This window comes from Juglans microcarpa x Juglans regia, chromosome 7D, assembly GCF_004785595.1.
Source record: "Juglans microcarpa x Juglans regia isolate MS1-56 chromosome 7D, Jm3101_v1.0, whole genome shotgun sequence".
Taxonomy (NCBI): domain Eukaryota; kingdom Viridiplantae; phylum Streptophyta; class Magnoliopsida; order Fagales; family Juglandaceae; genus Juglans; species Juglans microcarpa x Juglans regia.
The window spans coordinates 798,317-817,923 of NC_054606.1; the positions used below are offsets into that span (position 1 = coordinate 798,317).

At 36.5% G+C, this 19,607-nt stretch overlaps 2 protein-coding genes and 1 long non-coding RNA gene across 3 annotated transcripts; 1 reads left to right on the forward strand and 2 right to left on the reverse strand.

Moving 5' to 3' along the window:
* Positions 1-298: 298 nt before the first annotated feature.
* LOC121239591 (probable glycerol-3-phosphate dehydrogenase [NAD(+)] 1, cytosolic) lies at positions 299-4,479 on the reverse strand. Its single transcript, XM_041136866.1, has 5 exons — positions 3,073-4,479; positions 2,054-2,275; positions 1,497-1,744; positions 797-936; positions 299-678 (listed from the first exon to the last, which is right to left on the reverse strand). The coding sequence occupies exons 1-5, from the start codon at positions 3,728-3,730 to the stop codon at positions 552-554; spliced, it is 1,395 nt and encodes a 464-aa protein (XP_040992800.1). The 5' UTR covers positions 3,731-4,479; the 3' UTR covers positions 299-551.
* Positions 4,480-5,227: 748 nt separating this feature from the next.
* On the forward strand, positions 5,228-12,253 carry LOC121239712. The gene is made up of 3 exons (XR_005935346.1): positions 5,228-5,466; positions 11,199-11,473; positions 12,116-12,253. It is a non-coding gene; the product is annotated as an uncharacterized LOC121239712 (long non-coding RNA).
* Positions 10,142-12,589, reverse strand: LOC121239710 (cytokinin dehydrogenase 6-like). Its single transcript, XM_041137009.1, has 5 exons — positions 11,971-12,589; positions 11,535-11,662; positions 11,182-11,442; positions 10,826-11,088; positions 10,142-10,743 (listed from the first exon to the last, which is right to left on the reverse strand). The coding sequence occupies exons 1-5, from the start codon at positions 12,587-12,589 to the stop codon at positions 10,419-10,421; spliced, it is 1,596 nt and encodes a 531-aa protein (XP_040992943.1). The 3' UTR covers positions 10,142-10,418.
* Positions 12,590-19,607: the final 7,018 nt, after the last annotated feature.

The following is a 19,607-nucleotide window of genomic DNA, read 5'->3' on the forward strand; positions in this document are numbered from 1 at the left end:
AGTTGATGTGAGTTTACTACTATTTTTATTAGATAATTTATCTCATTAAATTAAGAGTAACGCTACTTTCATCCATTATCTTGAAAGCTGATTTTTAAAATAACAATGACAGATATGATTAGAGATTAAGAAAGAGTAAAGTACAATCATGTTTAAATCGAGATTATTTTCATAAAACGATGTTATTTAAATATCAAAGGATGTAATAGTCCCATGATGAGATACAAAGTGCTTTTGAATTCTCCCTCTTATGACATGCACTTCTGTAATATGATTTTACAATTAACATTAATGAAGATAACAAAAACAATCCTTATTCATTCACTCTTTATTGGTACAAATTACAATCATAGCCCAAAATTTGAAGGAATTGAAACAACATAAAGTAACCAACGAAATATATATGACACCCCTTGCCCACCCTGATTACAAACAAGGCTATAGAAGCAGTCACACTAACCACCTTGCCTACATTTACATCCCTTGAGGGCCAGGGGTGACAAAATTACATGCTGCTGCTCAAGAGCAGTAAGGAGATTAGCAACTTGTTATCAAGGCTGATAACCAAGAAGAGATGGTCTGTAAAAAACATGAGTTTGTGCAATCTCGATACGGTCACGGGGATCGTTCATTGTCTCGTCCCTTAATGCTTGCAGAATGGCTTGACATAAACACTCCCTGAAAATTTGAATGAAAGAGATGCATCATATTTCACTTGCGTGTAACCAGATTTTATCAACTGATGATCAATCCTAATTGCACGTGTTTACGAGAGCAGAAAGAGAGAGTTGAATACCTGGTTATCAGTATTTTATACAACATCTTTAGGATGGGGCAAAGCTCAACTGGAGCAACAGGCTTATTTTCTTCAGGATGCAGAACACTTAAGCTCGACTGACAGAGCAGCTCATAAAATGCTTTAACAGCAGAGACCCCCTGCAATACAAAGCAGTATATTGTTGTGGCAAGGTGTAGGAGACTTGAGGAAGGTAAAGCAATGAGCAAAAAATATCACCTACACCCTAAATTAAGGGAACGAAGCAAGTGGTTACTAATGACAAGAAAAAGTAGGGATGAATTATTCACCTGTCACTGGCGGTAAAGAAACCTTAGACTAGACGCTTTTTGTTTTTTTAAACAAACAGAAACTTTCTTATAGTGACCCCCAATAACGCGGGAGCAACACCCCGTACAGAAGAGAAATGGAAAATATACAACTCTCAACACCATCCAAAAACAAGTTCATTTACATATGAAGTAAGGAAGATCATCCCTTTCCAAAGTTAAAAGGCCCCTAATAACCTGGGATACTTATTGGAGCTTGTGCATCGTATATTAATGCAGGTTAGCACGTAAGTATTTCAAAATGAAGGCAAAAGGTACGTTTTTTCTCACGACATTAAAGACATATCAAAAGTTGATTCAATTACTCACAAATTAGAGAGAGAAAAAAATATATGCAGACACAAAGCAATGAAATTAATCAAGATTTACACCTGAATCATCCCTTTGCCCTGGATGCTATCACCCATTTCGAGGCTTAATTCCCCCTTGGCCAACTGTTGTCCATACCATGCATTACGACCTTTCAGCAGTGTCACATAAGTATCAGCCAACAAAGGCCCAGCGAGTTTCTCTGGTTCTTCTGCCAAGAGATGAGTCATAAATATCATTTCTGATGTACAGTGAGCGAAGTATACCGATTTGCTGGTGGCACTCTCGTTGGTTAGAGCTGCTACCATTCCTGTTGAATCCAAACCAGAGGTTGTAAAATTTATATTACACCAATTTTGAAACTTACCCAGAAAAGAGAATAAGTTTTTATCTAAATATTTAAACACGAAAACTTGAATATATTAACACACATGAAGAAAGATCATTGGCCGTGGCTCCTGATAAATACAATTATTTGACTTGTTTCTCATTGTCCAAGTACCATTAAGAAGAATATATTAACACACATGAAGAAAGATCAGTGGCCGTGGCTCCTGATAAATACAATTATTTGACTTGTTTCTCATTGTCCAAGTACCATTAAGAAGGTGAATCTTACCAGCTCCAATGGCATAGACATTCTTTAAGCCTCCCATAACTTCATGAGTAACAAGATCACCATTGTCCCACACTACGAAGTGGGGCTGCCTCAAAAACTTTGCCAATGGTCTTCTCCACTTTTCAGCCCCACATATTCGAGCATTAGCATATTCCTTGTTATATATCTCAGATGCTATATTAGGTCCTCCAAGATAAAGAATGTTCTCCATGGGAACACCAGCTGCAAGCCATAATATCAAATTCACAGTTCAGTGAGAAAAGAAGCTGCAATATTAAGAGAAAACTTATTTTCCTTGACATGACAGAGTCTTGTCTTCCTTTTTTGTTACTTTTGAACCAGTTATAGGTCAATATTTTCCATGAACCACAAGAATGGTTCGTAGAAAGAGAGGAGTCACTAACTGCATGAGAGACGCAAGCAGGAAGCCAATTCCAGTAATATAAGGGAAAATGGAACGGTAAAATGGAATTGAATTGCAGAAGGAATTTACACAAATTCCATGGAAGGACGAGAAATGAAGAATAAGGACATTTATAAATTTGTCTCCACTGCAAACATAAGGGTATAATCAGAGAAAGTGTGAAAGAAGTCTGTGTGCTATTATGGGGAGAAAACTTCAAGAAGACAAAAAAGAGTCGTAACAGAAAATGGGAAAGTTGAAATCTGACTCAAATTTTCATAAGGTCTGTTAATTTCAACTACTTAAGTGTTCCTCAGAAATTCTTAAAAATTTGAAGCAAAATCCAATCTAAACAAGGAATGCAAACTAAGAGCTAAACTAGTACAAATCCAAAAAGGACATTTTCAGAAATGGGAAACTGTAAATTTCATGAAGCCTGCCACCTTCTGTGCAGGAATGTTTTTATCAAGAAACTTTGAAGAACCAACACTTTCAGCCATCTAGTTGATTGTCTTTTACTTGTTGAAAGTTTTAGCATTAAATTACCACCAAAGGTCATAGTTGCATGTTTGGCCCAAAAATGAAAGAATAATATTCTAGAAAACAGGAATCTTACTAGCTCGATTGATCATTTGAGTGGGAGTTACAATGCGTGGTTCAGGCTCCAATTCAGCCTCTACACCCTTTGCCAAAGAAATGATGACAGGTGCTGTAATTCTCTCTTTCCAATACCTACTAATTTCTTCAAATACCTCACGGGTCTCTGTTGATGGTAAGCCATTCACCACAATATCGGCATCCCACACAGCTTCCTGCAAGTTAGTGACAACCTTCAAAGGGCAGAGAGGGGTATCGATCATATTCAGGCAAAACCCGTCTTTCAAAATCTCATCAGCATGAAGTGTTCGATCACCTAATCTTGCCTCTACATACTTCAGGTATGCGCACCGCCTAATTAGTCTCCTCAACACTTCCTCCCTCGAATTGATCACTTCAAATAGGTGTTCGGCTGTGGCTCTGTCAACAGATCTTCCAGGTCTTCTCCAGATCCTAATTTGAACCTTGTCTCTTAAATGACCATAACTGTCTTGCAACATAGCTGCAAAAACACTACCCCATGCACCAGCCCCAACACCAACAATCCTCAGCGGATCACTCTCAGCTTTACCCATAAGGTGACGAAGCTCATCGACCTTCTCTTCTAAAGCACCATTGGAATTCACAATTGACCCATTCGAATCCTTATGGTTCTTTACTTCTGAGAATCCAGCCATATTCCCGGCCAATTACACTCGCTAAAGGTATATTCAAAGACAAATGCTTGAGAGAAATAACACCAAATTCTCACGTATAGACAACCTTTCTGGGGAATTTATTTCAAGCTGCAAATTCAGTTTTCCAGACTCCAAACCTCTAATTCTATATCAATTTCAAGCCAGAAAATATCCGGTTTGTTATATGGATTTTGCACCCGATTGACCACTCTAATTGAAATTAAAAAATTATCTATCTCACCACAAACTGTTATAATACGGATTTAATTGGTGGGTTTTTCACCAAATTCAAAACCAATTCCTCGCTTTGAATTTGCAGCCACTAGTGACCCAATAGAACCAATTCAGAACATGAAAGAATACGGATTTATAACACGGGTTTTACACTTCCCTATTCAATCACCAATGTCAATGCAAACATGCAACCCCAAAACCTTAAAAGCTACGCCTACAGGTTTGGCCGTCCACCTTACCAAACCAGATAGCAATAAAGCGTTAAACCAAAGAGCATAGTATAAAGAAAGGGAAGGCGAAAACGCATTATACTGTCGGCGGAGTCTTCAACGCGGTTTTGTTCCCTCGTGCCTTTGCTTAAAGACTTCACACATTGCTCGAGAAACACAAACTGGGTGCCCAACAAAGTGAGAGAATTCTCAGTTCAGACTCTGGCTTGACCATTTGGGTTTACGTGAAATGAGAGATGACCCAAAGATCTGCGCGTGGGCCGGTTCTTGGAAGAAAAGGACTCGAGGAAACAAGGCGAGACAATGAGATATAGCTCATAAGCCACATTCGACGGTTTCTTGCGAAGCGATCTTAAACTTTAGTCTAAATTTTGTCATATTTAATTACCCAAATATTGCACATTTAAATAATTTTATAGATCTGGGTTATAATAATAATAATAATTCTATAGATCTAATACTATCTATTATTTTCTTTTAAAAAAAATTCTACTTATCATCTTGTTGGAGATGCTTCAAACAAATTTGCAAGGGTTTGTAAATAACGGAGCAAAGTTACTAAAATGAAATAATATGTGATTGTGTTGAAACTTCTTAGTTTATGTTTTTATGGCTTAAATAAGTATAATTGAAACTAAGACAACATTCTTGATGGTAAGTATTAGGACATGACTTGCTTATTAATGTCTTAATGAAGATTTTGAACTAAGGATGATATTGCAAAGTCATTGATGGAAAAATCAGATAATTTGGAGTTTTTAATTGAAAATTTAAGATATAGAGCGTAAAAAGATAGCAATATAAGGTGAAACTACATGAGCGAATTTTTGGAACTGCATTAAATTCTCAATATGTATATTCAAATAATTTAATATAATAAGTGATTTTTTTATAGCAAAAAAATGGGACAAAATAAAAGTAGCAATGTTAGAGTGTTCACGACCTCCGTTTTTCATGGGGTGTATTTTCCCCGGCGTTATTGTTGTTTTATTTAGATTGAGCATAAGCAACACCTTTTCCTCGTGCCGTGAAGTGTGGACATGGGCTGGTCAATGTTTGCTTCTCATTCTTCTAAACGCACCCAACTAGAATGTAACTTCAGGGCCCAAGGACGAGAAAACAGAAAGGTTTGCCAGGTGTTTGATTCGTAGAGGTTTTGGAGGGCTGGCTTTTTCTTCAAATCAAGAGCTTTTGCTCATTGCGGTTCTTTTCGGGTTACAACTATTCTTGCTCTTGCTCTGTTTACGTGCTGAAAATAATTCAAAGCCAAAGGTAATTGAATTTTAAAAGCTTTTCCAAGTAATGATATTAATTTCCTATGTATGTTTTTCAGTGCCATTTTTCTAACCTTCTTGTAGGCTTTGACTTTCGATATCTATAAGCATACTACTCATCAATGTCTCCTCAATTAGGCCACTTTTATTGCTAGTTGAAGCTAAAAGCACTGGTGAAAGACAAATTTGATGTCTTATTTTTTTAAAGGAAGAACAATGAGGAGGCAAAGAAGGTTGTAATGTTAATAATGCACATTGCATTGGTAGCAGTATGGCATGGAGTTGGAATGCCGTGAATTGATGGACACTAAGGCGATTACAGCCTTGTCTGCTTGGATTTTTTTTCTTGAAATTGAATTGGGTTGATATAAATTTTTTGATTTAATGTTTGATAAGAGCTATATACGTGGATGGTGTAGATTTAACTATTGCTCCATTGTTTTTGTTTCCCTGACGGGTGGTTGGCTGTGAATATTGCCTCAAAATCTAGATTTGTGTGTTCTTCAATCCCTTTTAAAGAAGGCAGAATAAATGGAATATATTTGTGGATATCCTTATTATAGAGCAATAGCTTTATCTGTATTCCCTGTCTGCTAGATTGTACTGTTTAAGTGGAAACTAGTTATTTGTATTGGTAATTGTCAGTTATTGTAACATAGGTGATGAATCGTGGAGTAATTTAAGATCTGAGAAAGGAATCTTTATGTCACTTGAATTGCAATGTTAACAATGGAATTTTGCAAGTCGAATGCTCGTGTTTTAAATATTTAGTTGGAACATGATGGAGTGCACTAATTGATTAATCTGGAACAGCTTGGGAAATATTTATGGAGCATCTTCAGAAATGGTATATGGGTTTCTCTCGTTTGTTTCCACCATGGTTTGAGCTGGTAGAAAGGTTTAGGAAGAAGTCTCTATGGAAGAAATTAAAGACAACAAGAATTGGGAACAATGTGTTTTTTCCTAAACTCAGTAATAAAAAGGCATTCCGCCATGGTGTGTGTAGAAAAGCAATTTTGGATGATAAGATATTGTCTGTTGTCCCAAGAACCTGGTGAATAAAAATCACGAATGGGAAACAGAAGGCTTTTTCCTTCATAGTTAAGATGTAGATACCTCTCTTAGAAGTTGTACCATTTCTTTAGTGCTAGGACTCATTTGTGGTTCTCAAATGCGAGGAAGACACTTTTTATTCCTTACCTTTAGGGTTCAAAAGCATGCAGTATAGATAATACTGCCTTAGTGTAGGTGTGGACCATTGAAATCAACCAAAATCGCGGGTATTGCCTTTTAATTTCTGTTCTGATATTTTTTGTTTGCACTAATTATTCTAGTATGCAGATCAAGTAATTGCTAGTGAGCTTTCAATTATCACATGCTGCTGTTTGAAAAATCCCCGAGGGAAAAGAGTCTGTTGGCAGCATTTTTTTGTTTGCGATGGTATTTTTTTGGCTATTGTTCATGTTCCTTTATTTTACTTTTATTTTTATGATTTTGTTTTGCACTATAGATGGTTCTAACAGTGCAACAGCAATTTTAGCTCCTGCAGACTTACTAATTACTTGAAAATATAGAGAATGACTATGCCATTGTGGATCTTTTTTCTTTTACCCAAAAGAAAAAAATGGAGCCCTAGAAAGAATCTATAGCCTCATGGCTGCCAGCTTGATGGGTTTACTATTGGAGCCAATTGTTGGTGGAAATCTTTGACTCGCAGGAGTGATTCTTATCAATTATACGAATGAAACTTTGTGATTTGATGTGTCCTTAAGAAACCATGTTGTATGGAAAAATCTTCATAAACAAACACTTCAGAAAAATTTGGTAGCTGAACTATTATAAGTTCCGAGAAAATGAAATACTAGGAGACACAGATGCTTAAAACTCATCTGAGGAGTTTTCATCTGAGAAGAGTATATGCTATCAGGATTATAAGCTTTGAGGGTATTGGGGTTGTTCTGATAATCTGCTTAGAACGTAACTAGTAAATGATAAATCTCTCTCTAATTGATGTGCACCATATTATCCGAAACTTCACCCTGAAGTCCTCTTTAAAGGGAACTGTAATGGAAATTCAATTTCTCTAGGATGCCTAGACCTTAAGGATGTATTTTGAAATGATGCTAATTGAAGCGAGAATTTATCGGCATCCTAGCGGTTTCCTATCAGAATATTTAAGAGGCTGACACTGGATGTATTCTCATATTCATAAATATGAATTAAAATGAGCAGATGAGGCATCATCTAATTATTTTAGGAATCTGGACTAGATGCAACTCTCTAAATAGACAACTTGAACATAGTATGCTCAGCACACCGGGAATTCATATTCCATTGACCTCTGGATGGTGATCCTTCATGAGGTAATCTTTGCTCATTGACCCCATTGTTGGGTTCTGAGGGAAGTTGTGAGGGATAGAATTTCTTTTGTTCTTTGGATTCTCATCATCCATAATATTTGCATATCTATGAGTACCATTCAGTCAACCTGGCACTGATTAAATGCTTCAGTTGAGGTGCTTTTGATGATTGAATACAATGCACCTTTCTTTGAAGTTTGATTTTCCAACATCAGAAAAATTAGCAATGTCTTTAAGCAAGACACCATATTCTTTTTAAGGTGCATGTATTTCTAGTTTATTTTTTGCTTGAGATTCTGGGGCTTACATAAAAAAAAATGTTGCCTCAAAGTTTATTTTGATGGATGAGTGTTTCTCATAGGATGAGAACTTCCTGCTCCTAATCTAATTTCTGTACATAAGTAACTACCTGTCTCAGAAAAGAAATCTACTGGCAGCATGAATGAATGACATAAATGCTTATTTGATTTAACGACTGCATTCATACATACCCTTAATAAGTTAGGCCGCCCCTTTTCTTGTGAATATTCCCTAGCAAAGGTTCTCAGTGTTCAGTGGCAAACTGGTGCCTTACTTTATGACGTGGTAGGTATAGTTTTCCAAGTGTCATTGGTAGTTTGAGTGGTCTAAAAAACAGAGGCAAGTATCCCAAGTCAGAGCATTCTGGAACTCTGAAGGTGGCCACATGTATCTTTTAACTTCACACTTAAAGATACAGAACAGTGACTGAATATAATCATGCACTGTGTTAATAACTAACACCTTTTCCCCAACAGTTCTGACACACATGCCAAAATCTCCTCAACAGCAAAATATTAGTCCTTTTTTAGTGCACTTTTCTTAGTTGATCTTATCTCTTTTGCTGCATTTGAAGTGAGTGAAAAGTGGAATGATTCATTCTACTGCTGATCATTGCTTTAAAAGGCAAGGATAAGAAACCGTGATGAACATTTAATTAGCAAGACCGTTGAAGCCCAGACCTACACATTCTCAGAAGATTCAAGACCAAATAAACTGGTTTTAGTATGAGATTCTTGTTGGGTCCTCTCTGGATTCAGATCTGCATTCTTCTGGTACAAAGGCCTCTTTATCCCATCACACTAATTTACTTACAAATGAATAAAAAGAATAAAAGCAAACATCACAATAAAAGATGGAAAAAGAAAATGAAGTTGCTTCAGTTCCTTTTTGGATAGATGAATTGCCCTACTTATGAAATTTCGGTGTCTTTAATATAGTGTTAATAAACTTTCTTCTTATTTGAGATCTATTGTTATACTTGATTAGTCCAACTGTTTACCTTCTCAATATCTTATATATATCAAATAAGAACTTATATTAACTTATATAGAATAAATCATTCGAAAAAAAAGAAATAAAAAAGAATCCCGTTCCTCAATGTTACTGTCAGACAAGATTGGCCCACTATGCCATAATTACCTCCATATTTCTTATAATTTTGTTTAATGATTTTCTTTGTTTGCTTTACAATATTCTGCAAGGTTGATGAGTAATAAACAAATTTAATAGCTTAAGAATGAAAGGTCTGTTTGTTTCCGACTTATATACCCTACAGAAGCATATGTTTTATACTTTGATAATCTATTTCTCTATATGCCTATGTTAGGATTCCTACATCAAATTGAATTTTGGCCTTAACTTTCACCTGCTAAAAATGAACAGCATGCAGAATTACAAGGGTCTGACAATGTCCAAATAAAAAATAAAAACCTGTCTTTTTATTCTGACAGATAAATTCATTATAAAACACCTACAGAATTAACTCAAGTTCAGAATCTGTGTCCTTTGGTTAATGTGCTTAAAATACATAGATAATAACAAAGAAGGAAGGTAATAGAAGAGCAATAGTGTTATTTTACGATATGTAGGATCACTTTAGGAAAAGTTAGTATTGGAGGCATCTGATAACTTAAGATCTGTATGATCTTGTTCCAGTTTCCAGCGATTGTTTGCAACAGTATGGTAAATATGACGTTAGTTTAGGTTGAATAAAAGGTGAAAACCTAAATTTGCACCCATTGTTTAGTTGAATTATGACAGTGTTATTACATATTGGTATATGCATGGTTCCATCAACCACACTTTAAATTTTGCTATTGGCAACATGTTGGTAATTTCCTTCCTAGCTTTTGTGTGTCCGTTTTTAACTTTGCTCAAGCTTTGTTTCTTTTTGCTTTGCATTTGAATCTATGCCGGTGTAGCATGAGCTGGCCCTTTGTTTGTTTTGGGTACATTTTTAACTTTGCTCAGCTTTTTGTTTCCTTTTGCTTTTCATTTGAATCTATGCCGGTGTGGAATGAATTGGTGTTTACAAATTCAAGATTTACATCCTTTAATAGGGCTGGTGAGCTTCAGTTCCTTTCACTATGGTAACCAATAATTCATTCAAAAACAGTTAATTGTTGAAGAAATTTCTACTAGCCTGGAGCCTCCATGTTACACTTGTCATGTACAAAAAGGCACACGAATTTAATATTTACCACTTTGCTGCTTATGTGGCCAAGGCATTTTCTGCACATGCTTTTAAGGCCTCTACCTTTTAAAAAAAATAAATGTTGTGAGGCCACTGTCATGAGAAGGTTATTATTGCCTTTTGAAATATTCTTTGGCCAGGAGCAAGTAGTGCCAATGGGTCATAAGCCAATTTTCTCCGAGCAAAAACTTCCCACCTTGGGCCAAAGTGGGTCCGCCACTCTTCCTGTGCACTGTAATGGGGTAGATATTGCTTGACCCCAAGATGGGCTGTTTCACAGAATTCTAGAATTCTTTTGTTCTGAGTTAAAATATGTTCTAATCCATCAGTTCCTGTTGAAGAGGGAACTGCAGAGGTAAGAAATGCGACTAGGTAGAAAATATCTTCCTCTGGAATGACAATAGAAGTTCTGTTATCCCACCTGACATCAGAATTACAGCATTCAATCAGTTGAAAGCCATAATAATCTATAGAGATAATGATTTGAGTGGTGAAATGGTTACTTTGATTTGTTTACTGGATAGATGAGGATAGGGCCATTGCTTGTTTCTGTGAGGATATTGCCAAAGACTTCATTAGCAAAATCTTTTATCTTGCTTTTTGGGATAAAAAGATTGAGCCATGGATGTGGAACTTCCCACAAGCCTCTCGACCGTAGTTTAAGCTCGGACACATGAACTCTGTCCAGGAATTCTACATATGTAACTTCTGACAGAAAAAGTGTTGATGTTATGTAGCTTAATTGAGACAGTAAGTTTTCAATTTCCTGCATAATTAAAATATGTGTCAGTATCAAATAATTCATTTGATCTATTACCTTATGAAATCTACCCTAATCGTGGGCCATTGCATGCCTCACCTGATTTACTCTGTCAGTCTCATCTTGGTGGAAGTATTTGGCCAATTCCAGGCAGAAGAGAGTCTTTCCATCTGAGTTGAACTGGCTCGCTTGAACTGGGTCTTGCGGATTAAAGGATGACCTCCAGTTATTCAGGAGACCGGTTCTGTTTATGATCACAAACCCTTCAATGTAATCAAATGTCTTTTCCACAGATATTAGATTTTCCTGGTCAATTGTAAATGTGGTGAAATCTGAGTACAGCACCCTGATCCATTTTACCTGCTCAAAATGGAGAATTGTATTACAACTGGTACTCTCTACTATACCCGAGACTTTAATATTGTTTCTCCTAAATGATTTTATTGTTTTACCTTGCATGGTGCTGGCTCCAGCGCTATCCTTGCTCGGGTTATAATGCCAAATTGGCCAAGTCCTCCTAGAACACCGTGAAAGAGATCACTGTTTTGCTTCTCCGAACATGTTACAACCTCCCCTTTTCCTGTGCACATTTTGGCTTTACCTTTCAGTAAGCATTCATTGTATGCAAATGATAAACTTGTTCTAGAAAAATAATTCATTACTAAGTTTTTCCATGGAACAAAGCTCAAGTGAGTACCACTGGTCACCTGCAATTTCAGTATCTTATGATATTTAAACCATACAAGATAAAGAAAATATACTGTTAATATAATTTGCCCATTTCTCATTCAATGTTTGTCCTTTGACGGTTGACCCTGGTTTGATCTCCCATGATGTTATATATCTATATCATATGATGATGCTTTTTTAATTTTATTTTGGACGAACCTGTTACAACCTCCAGCTGGTGGACATTACTGATCTGGGGGCCATGCCAAAATGCCTGCCCACTGACTCCTGCATTAGACAGAGTACCGCCAACAGTTAGATGTAGGTAGTCTGTCCATGATTTTGGCGCTAACCCATATTTCAGGCTTTCATGCAGGATATTTATCCACAACTCGCCACCAGAGACATCCACATAAGGAGAATTTCCAGGGTGAACCTGCATATCCGGTCCTTGTAGTGATTCCATGTTAATCACAACTCCTCGGTGTGCTTGTGACTGGCCCTGGAGTGAGTGGCCATGGCCTCTAGCTGCAACTGTGAGCTCTGAATGAGGACCCATCTGCCAAATATGCTTTATAGTGGTGGCAATATCAGAAACTGACTTTGGATGTAATACTGCCTCTGGGAGGAACTGGTACCTGTTGCCAAAATCTCTGGCTGCATGATGAACTTCATCAAAGTTGAAATGCCCATCAACGGAAAGAGCTTTTAATGTAGAAGGGACGCTGGAAAAACAAAGGCTTATTCTAATAGTAACACAACTCAAGAACAAGAGCGTGATGCCTCTTATGAGAAGAATGTTGTTTTGTCTAAGGAGGCTAACTGGTGGGTATCTCATTTTTTTTTGTTTGTTATGTTTTGTCAGAAGAGATGGGGGAAGCTAAATTGAATGGAGTCTAATCCTTTAGCTTTCGTTTCTTTGTGAACAAAAGCAAAAGTAGAGGTGTGGAAGGGAAATGAAGGGTTGGGGAGAGAATTTAAAGGGAAAGATTTTGGTTGGCCAAGTCAACCTATCTTCAGTTGTGAGAATCCGTATGAAGTCTGCCAACTTGAGTGGAAGAGTTTTTAGGACTTTCTTTTAGTTCTCCTTTTAGGCCCTTTTGTTTATCAGAGAAGCCATCACACATATATGTGCCGAGTTGGAGAGAAAAGTCACAAGAAAGAAAGATTTTCCCATATCTTTGCACTTTTCTTAAACAGTTGCAACCACAATCCCACATTTTCATCAAATTCAACCCCGTCTCTAGTATATTTTTTCATTAACCAGGATGCCTTTTTCTCTTATTTAGAAAAGGTACTCCCTTTGCTAGAAGGCATACATTTCTGCCTCTAAAGACAGGTGCGCCCATACCCGTGTCTTACTCACATGATGATGAATGTGTTCGTCCTGAATCCATTGCTGTCGGAATGTTAACATAGCGTATCTACTTTCAGATCGGATGAGAGGGACTGGCGGCTGGCCTAGATTCATTTTAGAGAGAGAGAGAGATGGACCAGTGGGCCGTGGGGTATCAAGGGTCCAGGAGAACACGTGAAATTCAAATGGATGATGGTGTGGTTTGTGCGTGGGAAGGACGAGCGTTGGTTGTGTCGGGACCCTTAGCGTGTGAACTTGGGATGACAGCAAGTGAATGCACAGAGAGACTTCATGACTTTGTGCCCATCTGCTTCTGAGCTTTGATGCCTTATAAGTTCCCACCAATCGAACAAGTTTGAACTTTGAAGGATTCTCATTCTCTTGTTTATATGTTCATCGATTACCAAAGATCGACTTCACTTTGGCATGCACACTCTCTTAATTCGTCTAGACCTTTTTTGAGCGGTTTTCAAGTAAATATGGGTTGAACAAATTAAAATCCTCTCTAATAATTACTTGACCAAATTGGACGATCCATTTTGTAGAGATAGGCACATCATGTGGACCCTTCAATATTTAATGTTATTGTACGTACTATAGGATTTTCAGACAACATTTAATGTTGTATCTATCTTTTTCTACATTAAACTATTTAATTTGATAAGAACTTATCAATTTGGGTTGACCAATACCCTTATCGTTTAAAAAAAGTACTCTAATGCAATTCCACTAGCGGTGCATGCAATTATCGCTTTTGCATTTTTTTTTTTTGTTGCAACTTGTGTATGAGCTCCAATGGGAAATCTGCAACTCCAAGAGTAAGCATCTATGTTTTGCATTTTACCCTTTTCCGGGTAAAAACCAATCTGTCAACTCCTACGCCTTGCATCAATGTTTGTATAATTGCCGGAAGTAAACTCTCTGTACGTCCTACATCTTCTTTTGGCATGCATGTGGTACTCGAGAGTGTCATTTGGCACTGTTTCTTTTTCTGTACTACGATATCGTCTCTCCCATCTTGTCGTATATATATATATATATCATTGCAAACAATAGATCATGAAAATAATGAAAAACTACAGTAATTAGAATCAAGTCTAAAGGAAGTGGCCGGCCGGGATATACTATATATATATATACCATGTACAAAAACGTAATGCAGTACTGGCCCAAAATGATGCAATAAGTTTGTGTTTGAAATTTGCTCATGATTTAATCCATAATCATCTAAGACAGTACAATATATATCTATATAGATATATATATATATATATATATATTTTATGGTGATATTTCGAACGTGGCAGTGGGAGCTGTAGTGTGAATATATCTAAGTAGCTTTTCTCATGAAATAATATTTTGGTGGATAAATTATTATTGTCATGAATTATATGCCACGAGTGTCCCACCACAAAAGTTGGCGGAAAAAAGTTTTCTCACTTAACCTACACTTATTTCGACCAGTGTCCCTCACGGAAAAAACCGATATTTGTTGTAGTAACATCAAATTAAAAGACCTAGCTCTAGTGCTAGTTGAAGGGTTCTTTTTTAAGGATTAGGGTTGGAGATTGCTGCCCTAGCTAATTTACTGCATATATATTGTTTTTGTTGGTAGGAGTACTTGCAGACAAAGAAAGACACGCAATCTTTATGGAGGATTCATTGGATCAAAACAACATAATTATGGTATAAAGGTCGAGAACATGATTAATTATGAGGATTCATTGGATCGAAACAACATAATAACTGTATAAAGGAAGATATAATATATAATATAGCATGATGATTAATTAGCTCCTCCAAGTAACTTTTTTTTCTTTCTGGGATTATAAAATTAAGATTGGTCATACTTTTTGCAGTCACTTCCTCTCTCTATGGTGTATATTTATCATCTTCAAGTGTGAACTCTTGTAATATTGTCTTCTCTTTTCTGGTGAAAAACCTAATATTTGATTAATTGCACGCTTTCTAGCTAGCTGCTAGCTAATGATCAATAAAGAAATCAAAGTCTATATATATATATATATAGAGAGAGAGAGAGAGAGAGAGAGAGAGAGAGAGAGTATCGATTATGTGGAAGCACAGAAAGACACGTATTACAGGGGCCCCATCGTGTGGGCCTCTCATGTCCATCCGATGCTTCATTTGTGGCATGCAGAATCTCATCTTTAGCAGTACTGTTGAATTTATTCACCAAGCATGTGTCGTTTAAAAGGTTTTAAGGGCGGTGAGATTGGCCGGATCCCCAATACTAATGCATATATAATCATGCTCGAGCGATCTAGTAAATCCAAAAATTAACACAAACGACACTTGAATATTGCCATGCCAGCACCGTCTCATGCATTTGATTGGCTAGTTGGTCGATCGAAGATCGAGGATTGGCGAATGATAAGAACTTGGTTAGGTTACTCGATGGATATTCCTTGTCTTTGATGATCACCCTGCCACTCAAAGGGGTGATCATCAAAGACCAGCCAAACCTGCTATCATGATGTGATTAATTATAAATAATAATTATTCATAATTATCGTGCTCGCCATCCATTTTGATTCCACTCTAATCGATGTGATCTCCTATTAATTGAGTATCCCAGCCATGATTTAGAATAATCCAAAAGCTAGACTATTCCTACTTGCTCATTTTTTGTCGTTACATTAATTCTATGATCCCCCCCACCTTTACTTGATCTTCTTTGACTTTTATATATGTTTATATATTTGCTAACCATCGTCGCAAATGATCATATTCCAGATGCAGAATGATATTTCTATATATATATTTGCCAACATGAATAAACCGGCCAACTTCTTCATCGTGCTTGTTAAGAAACTGGATATTGACTGTCCATCCCAAAATATTGCATTATTAATGTGCTACGTTTTCTATATTTTTCACGTATACATTGATTTACTGAATAGTTTTCAACCAAAAAAAAAAACGCAGTACCCGCAGCCAAATTTAATTTGCTGTATGTTTCTATATTTTTCACGTACGTTTCAAATCTCTGCTTCTCTTTTTCTCTCTTCGCATGTCTTCCTATCTAGCTGCATTATAAACTAGATCTACGTACACCCTTTTTTGCCACCTGCACGCAGCAAATTAATGCATTCCCTCTCAAATCTCTGTGTACTAATTAAATTGAATTGTAGATGTTATGTCCCCTTGATTCCCTCGCAGCTAGCTTATCTCACTTTATCACATGCATATATGCATGCTAGCAGCTAGCACAGATCAGTTTCCTTTCAAAGCTTGGTTTATCTCCAAAGAAAGTCAATATTTACTTAATATATTTCATGTTTATCACGTGCCTTCTCCACTGATTATGTCCAAAGAAAAATAAAGTTCTTGAAATGCCTAACTATCTGTAATTATCAATAGCCATATTTGATCATTGCGATATATATATAATAATTTCCAGCAATGGATCGGTACTTGTAAAGCAAGTTTTTTTCCTTTTTTTGGCTAGCTAGTTATATCTTGACCTCTCCTTAAAAGAGCCAAGATAATTAGCATGCACGCAGGTTTTATACCCTGCATTGTGCAGGGCCATCGGCTTATAAATTTGTCCAATAGTGCATGTATGCATGCTAATTAGCTTCAGATGGAGCAACTTCGCGATTGAAACTTATCATGGGTTCCCCGCACCAAGCGATCGATGTTCGATCTACACAAGTGTACAAATAGAATAGAAGCACATGTTAATCAAGCATGAGTGTGACGTTGTATTTTTTTTTCTCGACTTCTCAATGATGGCCGGGGTATCAGATAAAAGAGTAATATTACATACAATCGTGAAATGTGCAAGTGTCGTGCAGTCGTTTTAAAAAAAAAAAGATCCACCATTAAAAAATTAATTTCTTTTTATATGAGTCTTGTATTTATTCACTATTTTCAAAATGATTGCACGGTACCTGTGCACTCACGACTGCATCTATCATTTTTCATCAGAATATTTTCAATTTAGAGCAAAAAACTAAAAAATAAGAAAAAGAAAAAGATTTGCGATCAGCAATTACGTCATCTTCCAAATTAACAAGCAACCTTTACTTGATAAAGAAAGGACAAAGAACAAATTAACAATGAACCGTCCGATAGGTGTTGATCTCTCTCAGTGCTATTAAGTGGCTGATCAATCATTTTTCTTTTCTTCTTCTTATAAGACGACAGCTAGCTACGTACGTACATTACGACTTGGTCAAGATGATCAGTAGTGTAATAACTTTTTGAACCTCAAGATCTCGTATCCTTTTCCTGTCCATGATCGCATAGTGCACCTTCATTTTTAGGCCCTCTCGTGAAAGGTATGGAACATTAATATGCAATCAACACTTGCGTACGTCTATCAAAATGACAGCTTATATAAAAATACATACATGCATACATACATACATATACATACATACATACATACATACATATATATATATATATATATATATATATATATATATATATAAGAGCATGCATTCACACGAGATGGTGTTTTTTAGGCTTGGTTATAATCATGAAGCTTGCTTGATTATCTTGCATATATGCCATGCGTGGCCGCAGGGACCCAAATGTCTTGTTCTTGTACGTTGTTGTTGCTTTTGACAAGCAAACTGCAGTGCAGGCATGCAAAATTAGGCAGCAACCCCAGTAGAATAATGCTGCGGCATGATCATGATGAGAGAGCATATATAGACGGTGCTTAACTTGTTCATAACTAACTCATTCCTGGATTAATATATATATCAAAGTGAGAAGTTAGAAATAAGTCAAATCAATTAGTTTTGCCAACTGATTTAGATGAAAAGTTAGAAAAAATGATCAGCTGTATTGGTTTTGTTGCATGCAGGATACGGCCAGCTAGCAGATGATCATGCGTGACGCAACTTAAAAGTTAATTTTCCAACAAATCCACTCACTTGGATGACCACAAGATAAGCAAGAAGCCAAGCCAACCAAGTCGATCTTAATTTGCATGACCCTCAATAACCAATCCTTCAAAAACGGGGCCCATCCAACACTTACATGCATTCAAACTTTGAATCATGTCATTTTCTAAGACCAGAAAAATTAGTAAAAACGGTTTTCTAAACAATAAAAAGGCAAAAGAGTGATTGATTCCCACAGGTCTCAACTTGTATATATATATATATATATATATATATATATATATATATATAGAGGATGTCGTCCTAAACTCTATAGACAAAATCCAGGAGTGCAGAATGTTCTTAAAGAATAACTTCTGTTATTTGTTTTCATTTGCTGAAAGACTTCCTTAAAGGTACGTATTGATCATCATGCAGACTCAATTAAACTCCGGCCATGACCCGTCAAAACCTCTTTAATTCTCTGGAAGTCAAATTTGTTTTGTTTGTCGGCGGAAGATTCCTCAAGAAAACCATGTGCTGCATTTAGATTGGTTAGGTTCAAGTCCAATGACAAATGTTTTGGAGATGAGGGCAAAGTTGAAAGTCATCAAGTATGAAGTACTAGTGTAGTGGTGGACATTTTCGCTTTCACGTAAGAGAGTAGTGCAGTCTAGACATGATGCATATGGGGCATTGCGTCTTTTGATATTGATGATGATCTTCAGTTTCCACACTACATTATATGAACCCCATTAGTACTGAAAATGACAATACTTCCATAACTTCTAACTTTTTCTGATGAAGCCGGTCACGTACAAATAAATCCTATTCAATCCTCACGCTTACATAATGAAAACTATGACAGCTCTAATTAGGCCAATATTGTTCCTTTTTAAAATAAAAATAAAAAATAAAAAATCTGCTCACCAATATTTCTGATCCCAAAAACTTTTGTAAACTAAGACAAAGTTAAAGTTGGATACTTGCGTATGCTCATTATAAAACGTAAAAAACTAATCCAAGGGAATGGATAGAGAATAGGAGGAAGAAGAAGAGGTCAGTAATTACTTAAGTTGCAAAAGCCCATTCATTTTTACTTAAATTTGCAACTTAAGTTGTAAATTTGTAGTAGACGACACGTCCTGCCAGCGGTCATTGCTGGACTGTAGGCTAGCACTATTCATAAAAAGTGACATTCAAACTGTTAACGATTTAGGGTCCAATCAAGAGCTTCTCTTATTCAAGTGTTGGGTTAAATCTCAAAGCTAAAACTTTAGTGAGTATCATTGTACCTGCATATGTATCTTTTACTTTCCTGAGTGGTGAGAAATTTTGTTGAGTGCTCGTTCTGTCCTGTGATATGAGAACTGAATGATAGCTTCAAGAAGATTTTGTTATTCGCCAATTCCATGCAGTCTTATATTACAGCATTATGTGTTTGAGGTTAGAATTCTCTCTTTTATCAGGAAGAAAAGTTGCTTCCCTGGAAGCCCATATGTATTCTGCAGGGGACCTCTTGATACCGCAAAGTGCATGGAAACGTTCTCAACTTACTTTTATGCACTTGAATTCGTATGTTTTCTTGATGCATTTACTAAATAGTCAGGGAAATTAGTATTTACTCTTTCACTGCTCAA

Coding starts and splice junctions, on each gene's coding strand:
- LOC121239591 (XM_041136866.1), bottom strand. CDS start 3,730: ATGGCTGGATTCTCAGAAGTAAAGAACCATAAGGATTCGAATGGGTCA. Junction 937..1,496: donor AGGGCAAAGGGATGATTCAG/GTGTAAATCTTG, acceptor TTTGTATTGCAG/GGGGTCTCTGCTGTTAAAGC. Junction 679..796: donor TATAAAATACTGATAACCAG/GTATTCAACTCT, acceptor TCAAATTTTCAG/GGAGTGTTTATGTCAAGCCA.
- LOC121239710 (XM_041137009.1), bottom strand. CDS start 12,589: ATGAGATACCCACCAGTTAGCCTCCTTAGACAAAACAACATTCTTCTC. Junction 11,663..11,970: donor CCAGCTGGAGGTTGTAACAG/GTTCGTCCAAAA, acceptor AAATGTGCACAG/GAAAAGGGGAGGTTGTAACA. Junction 11,089..11,181: donor AGACTGACAGAGTAAATCAG/GTGAGGCATGCA, acceptor TTAATTATGCAG/GAAATTGAAAACTTACTGTC.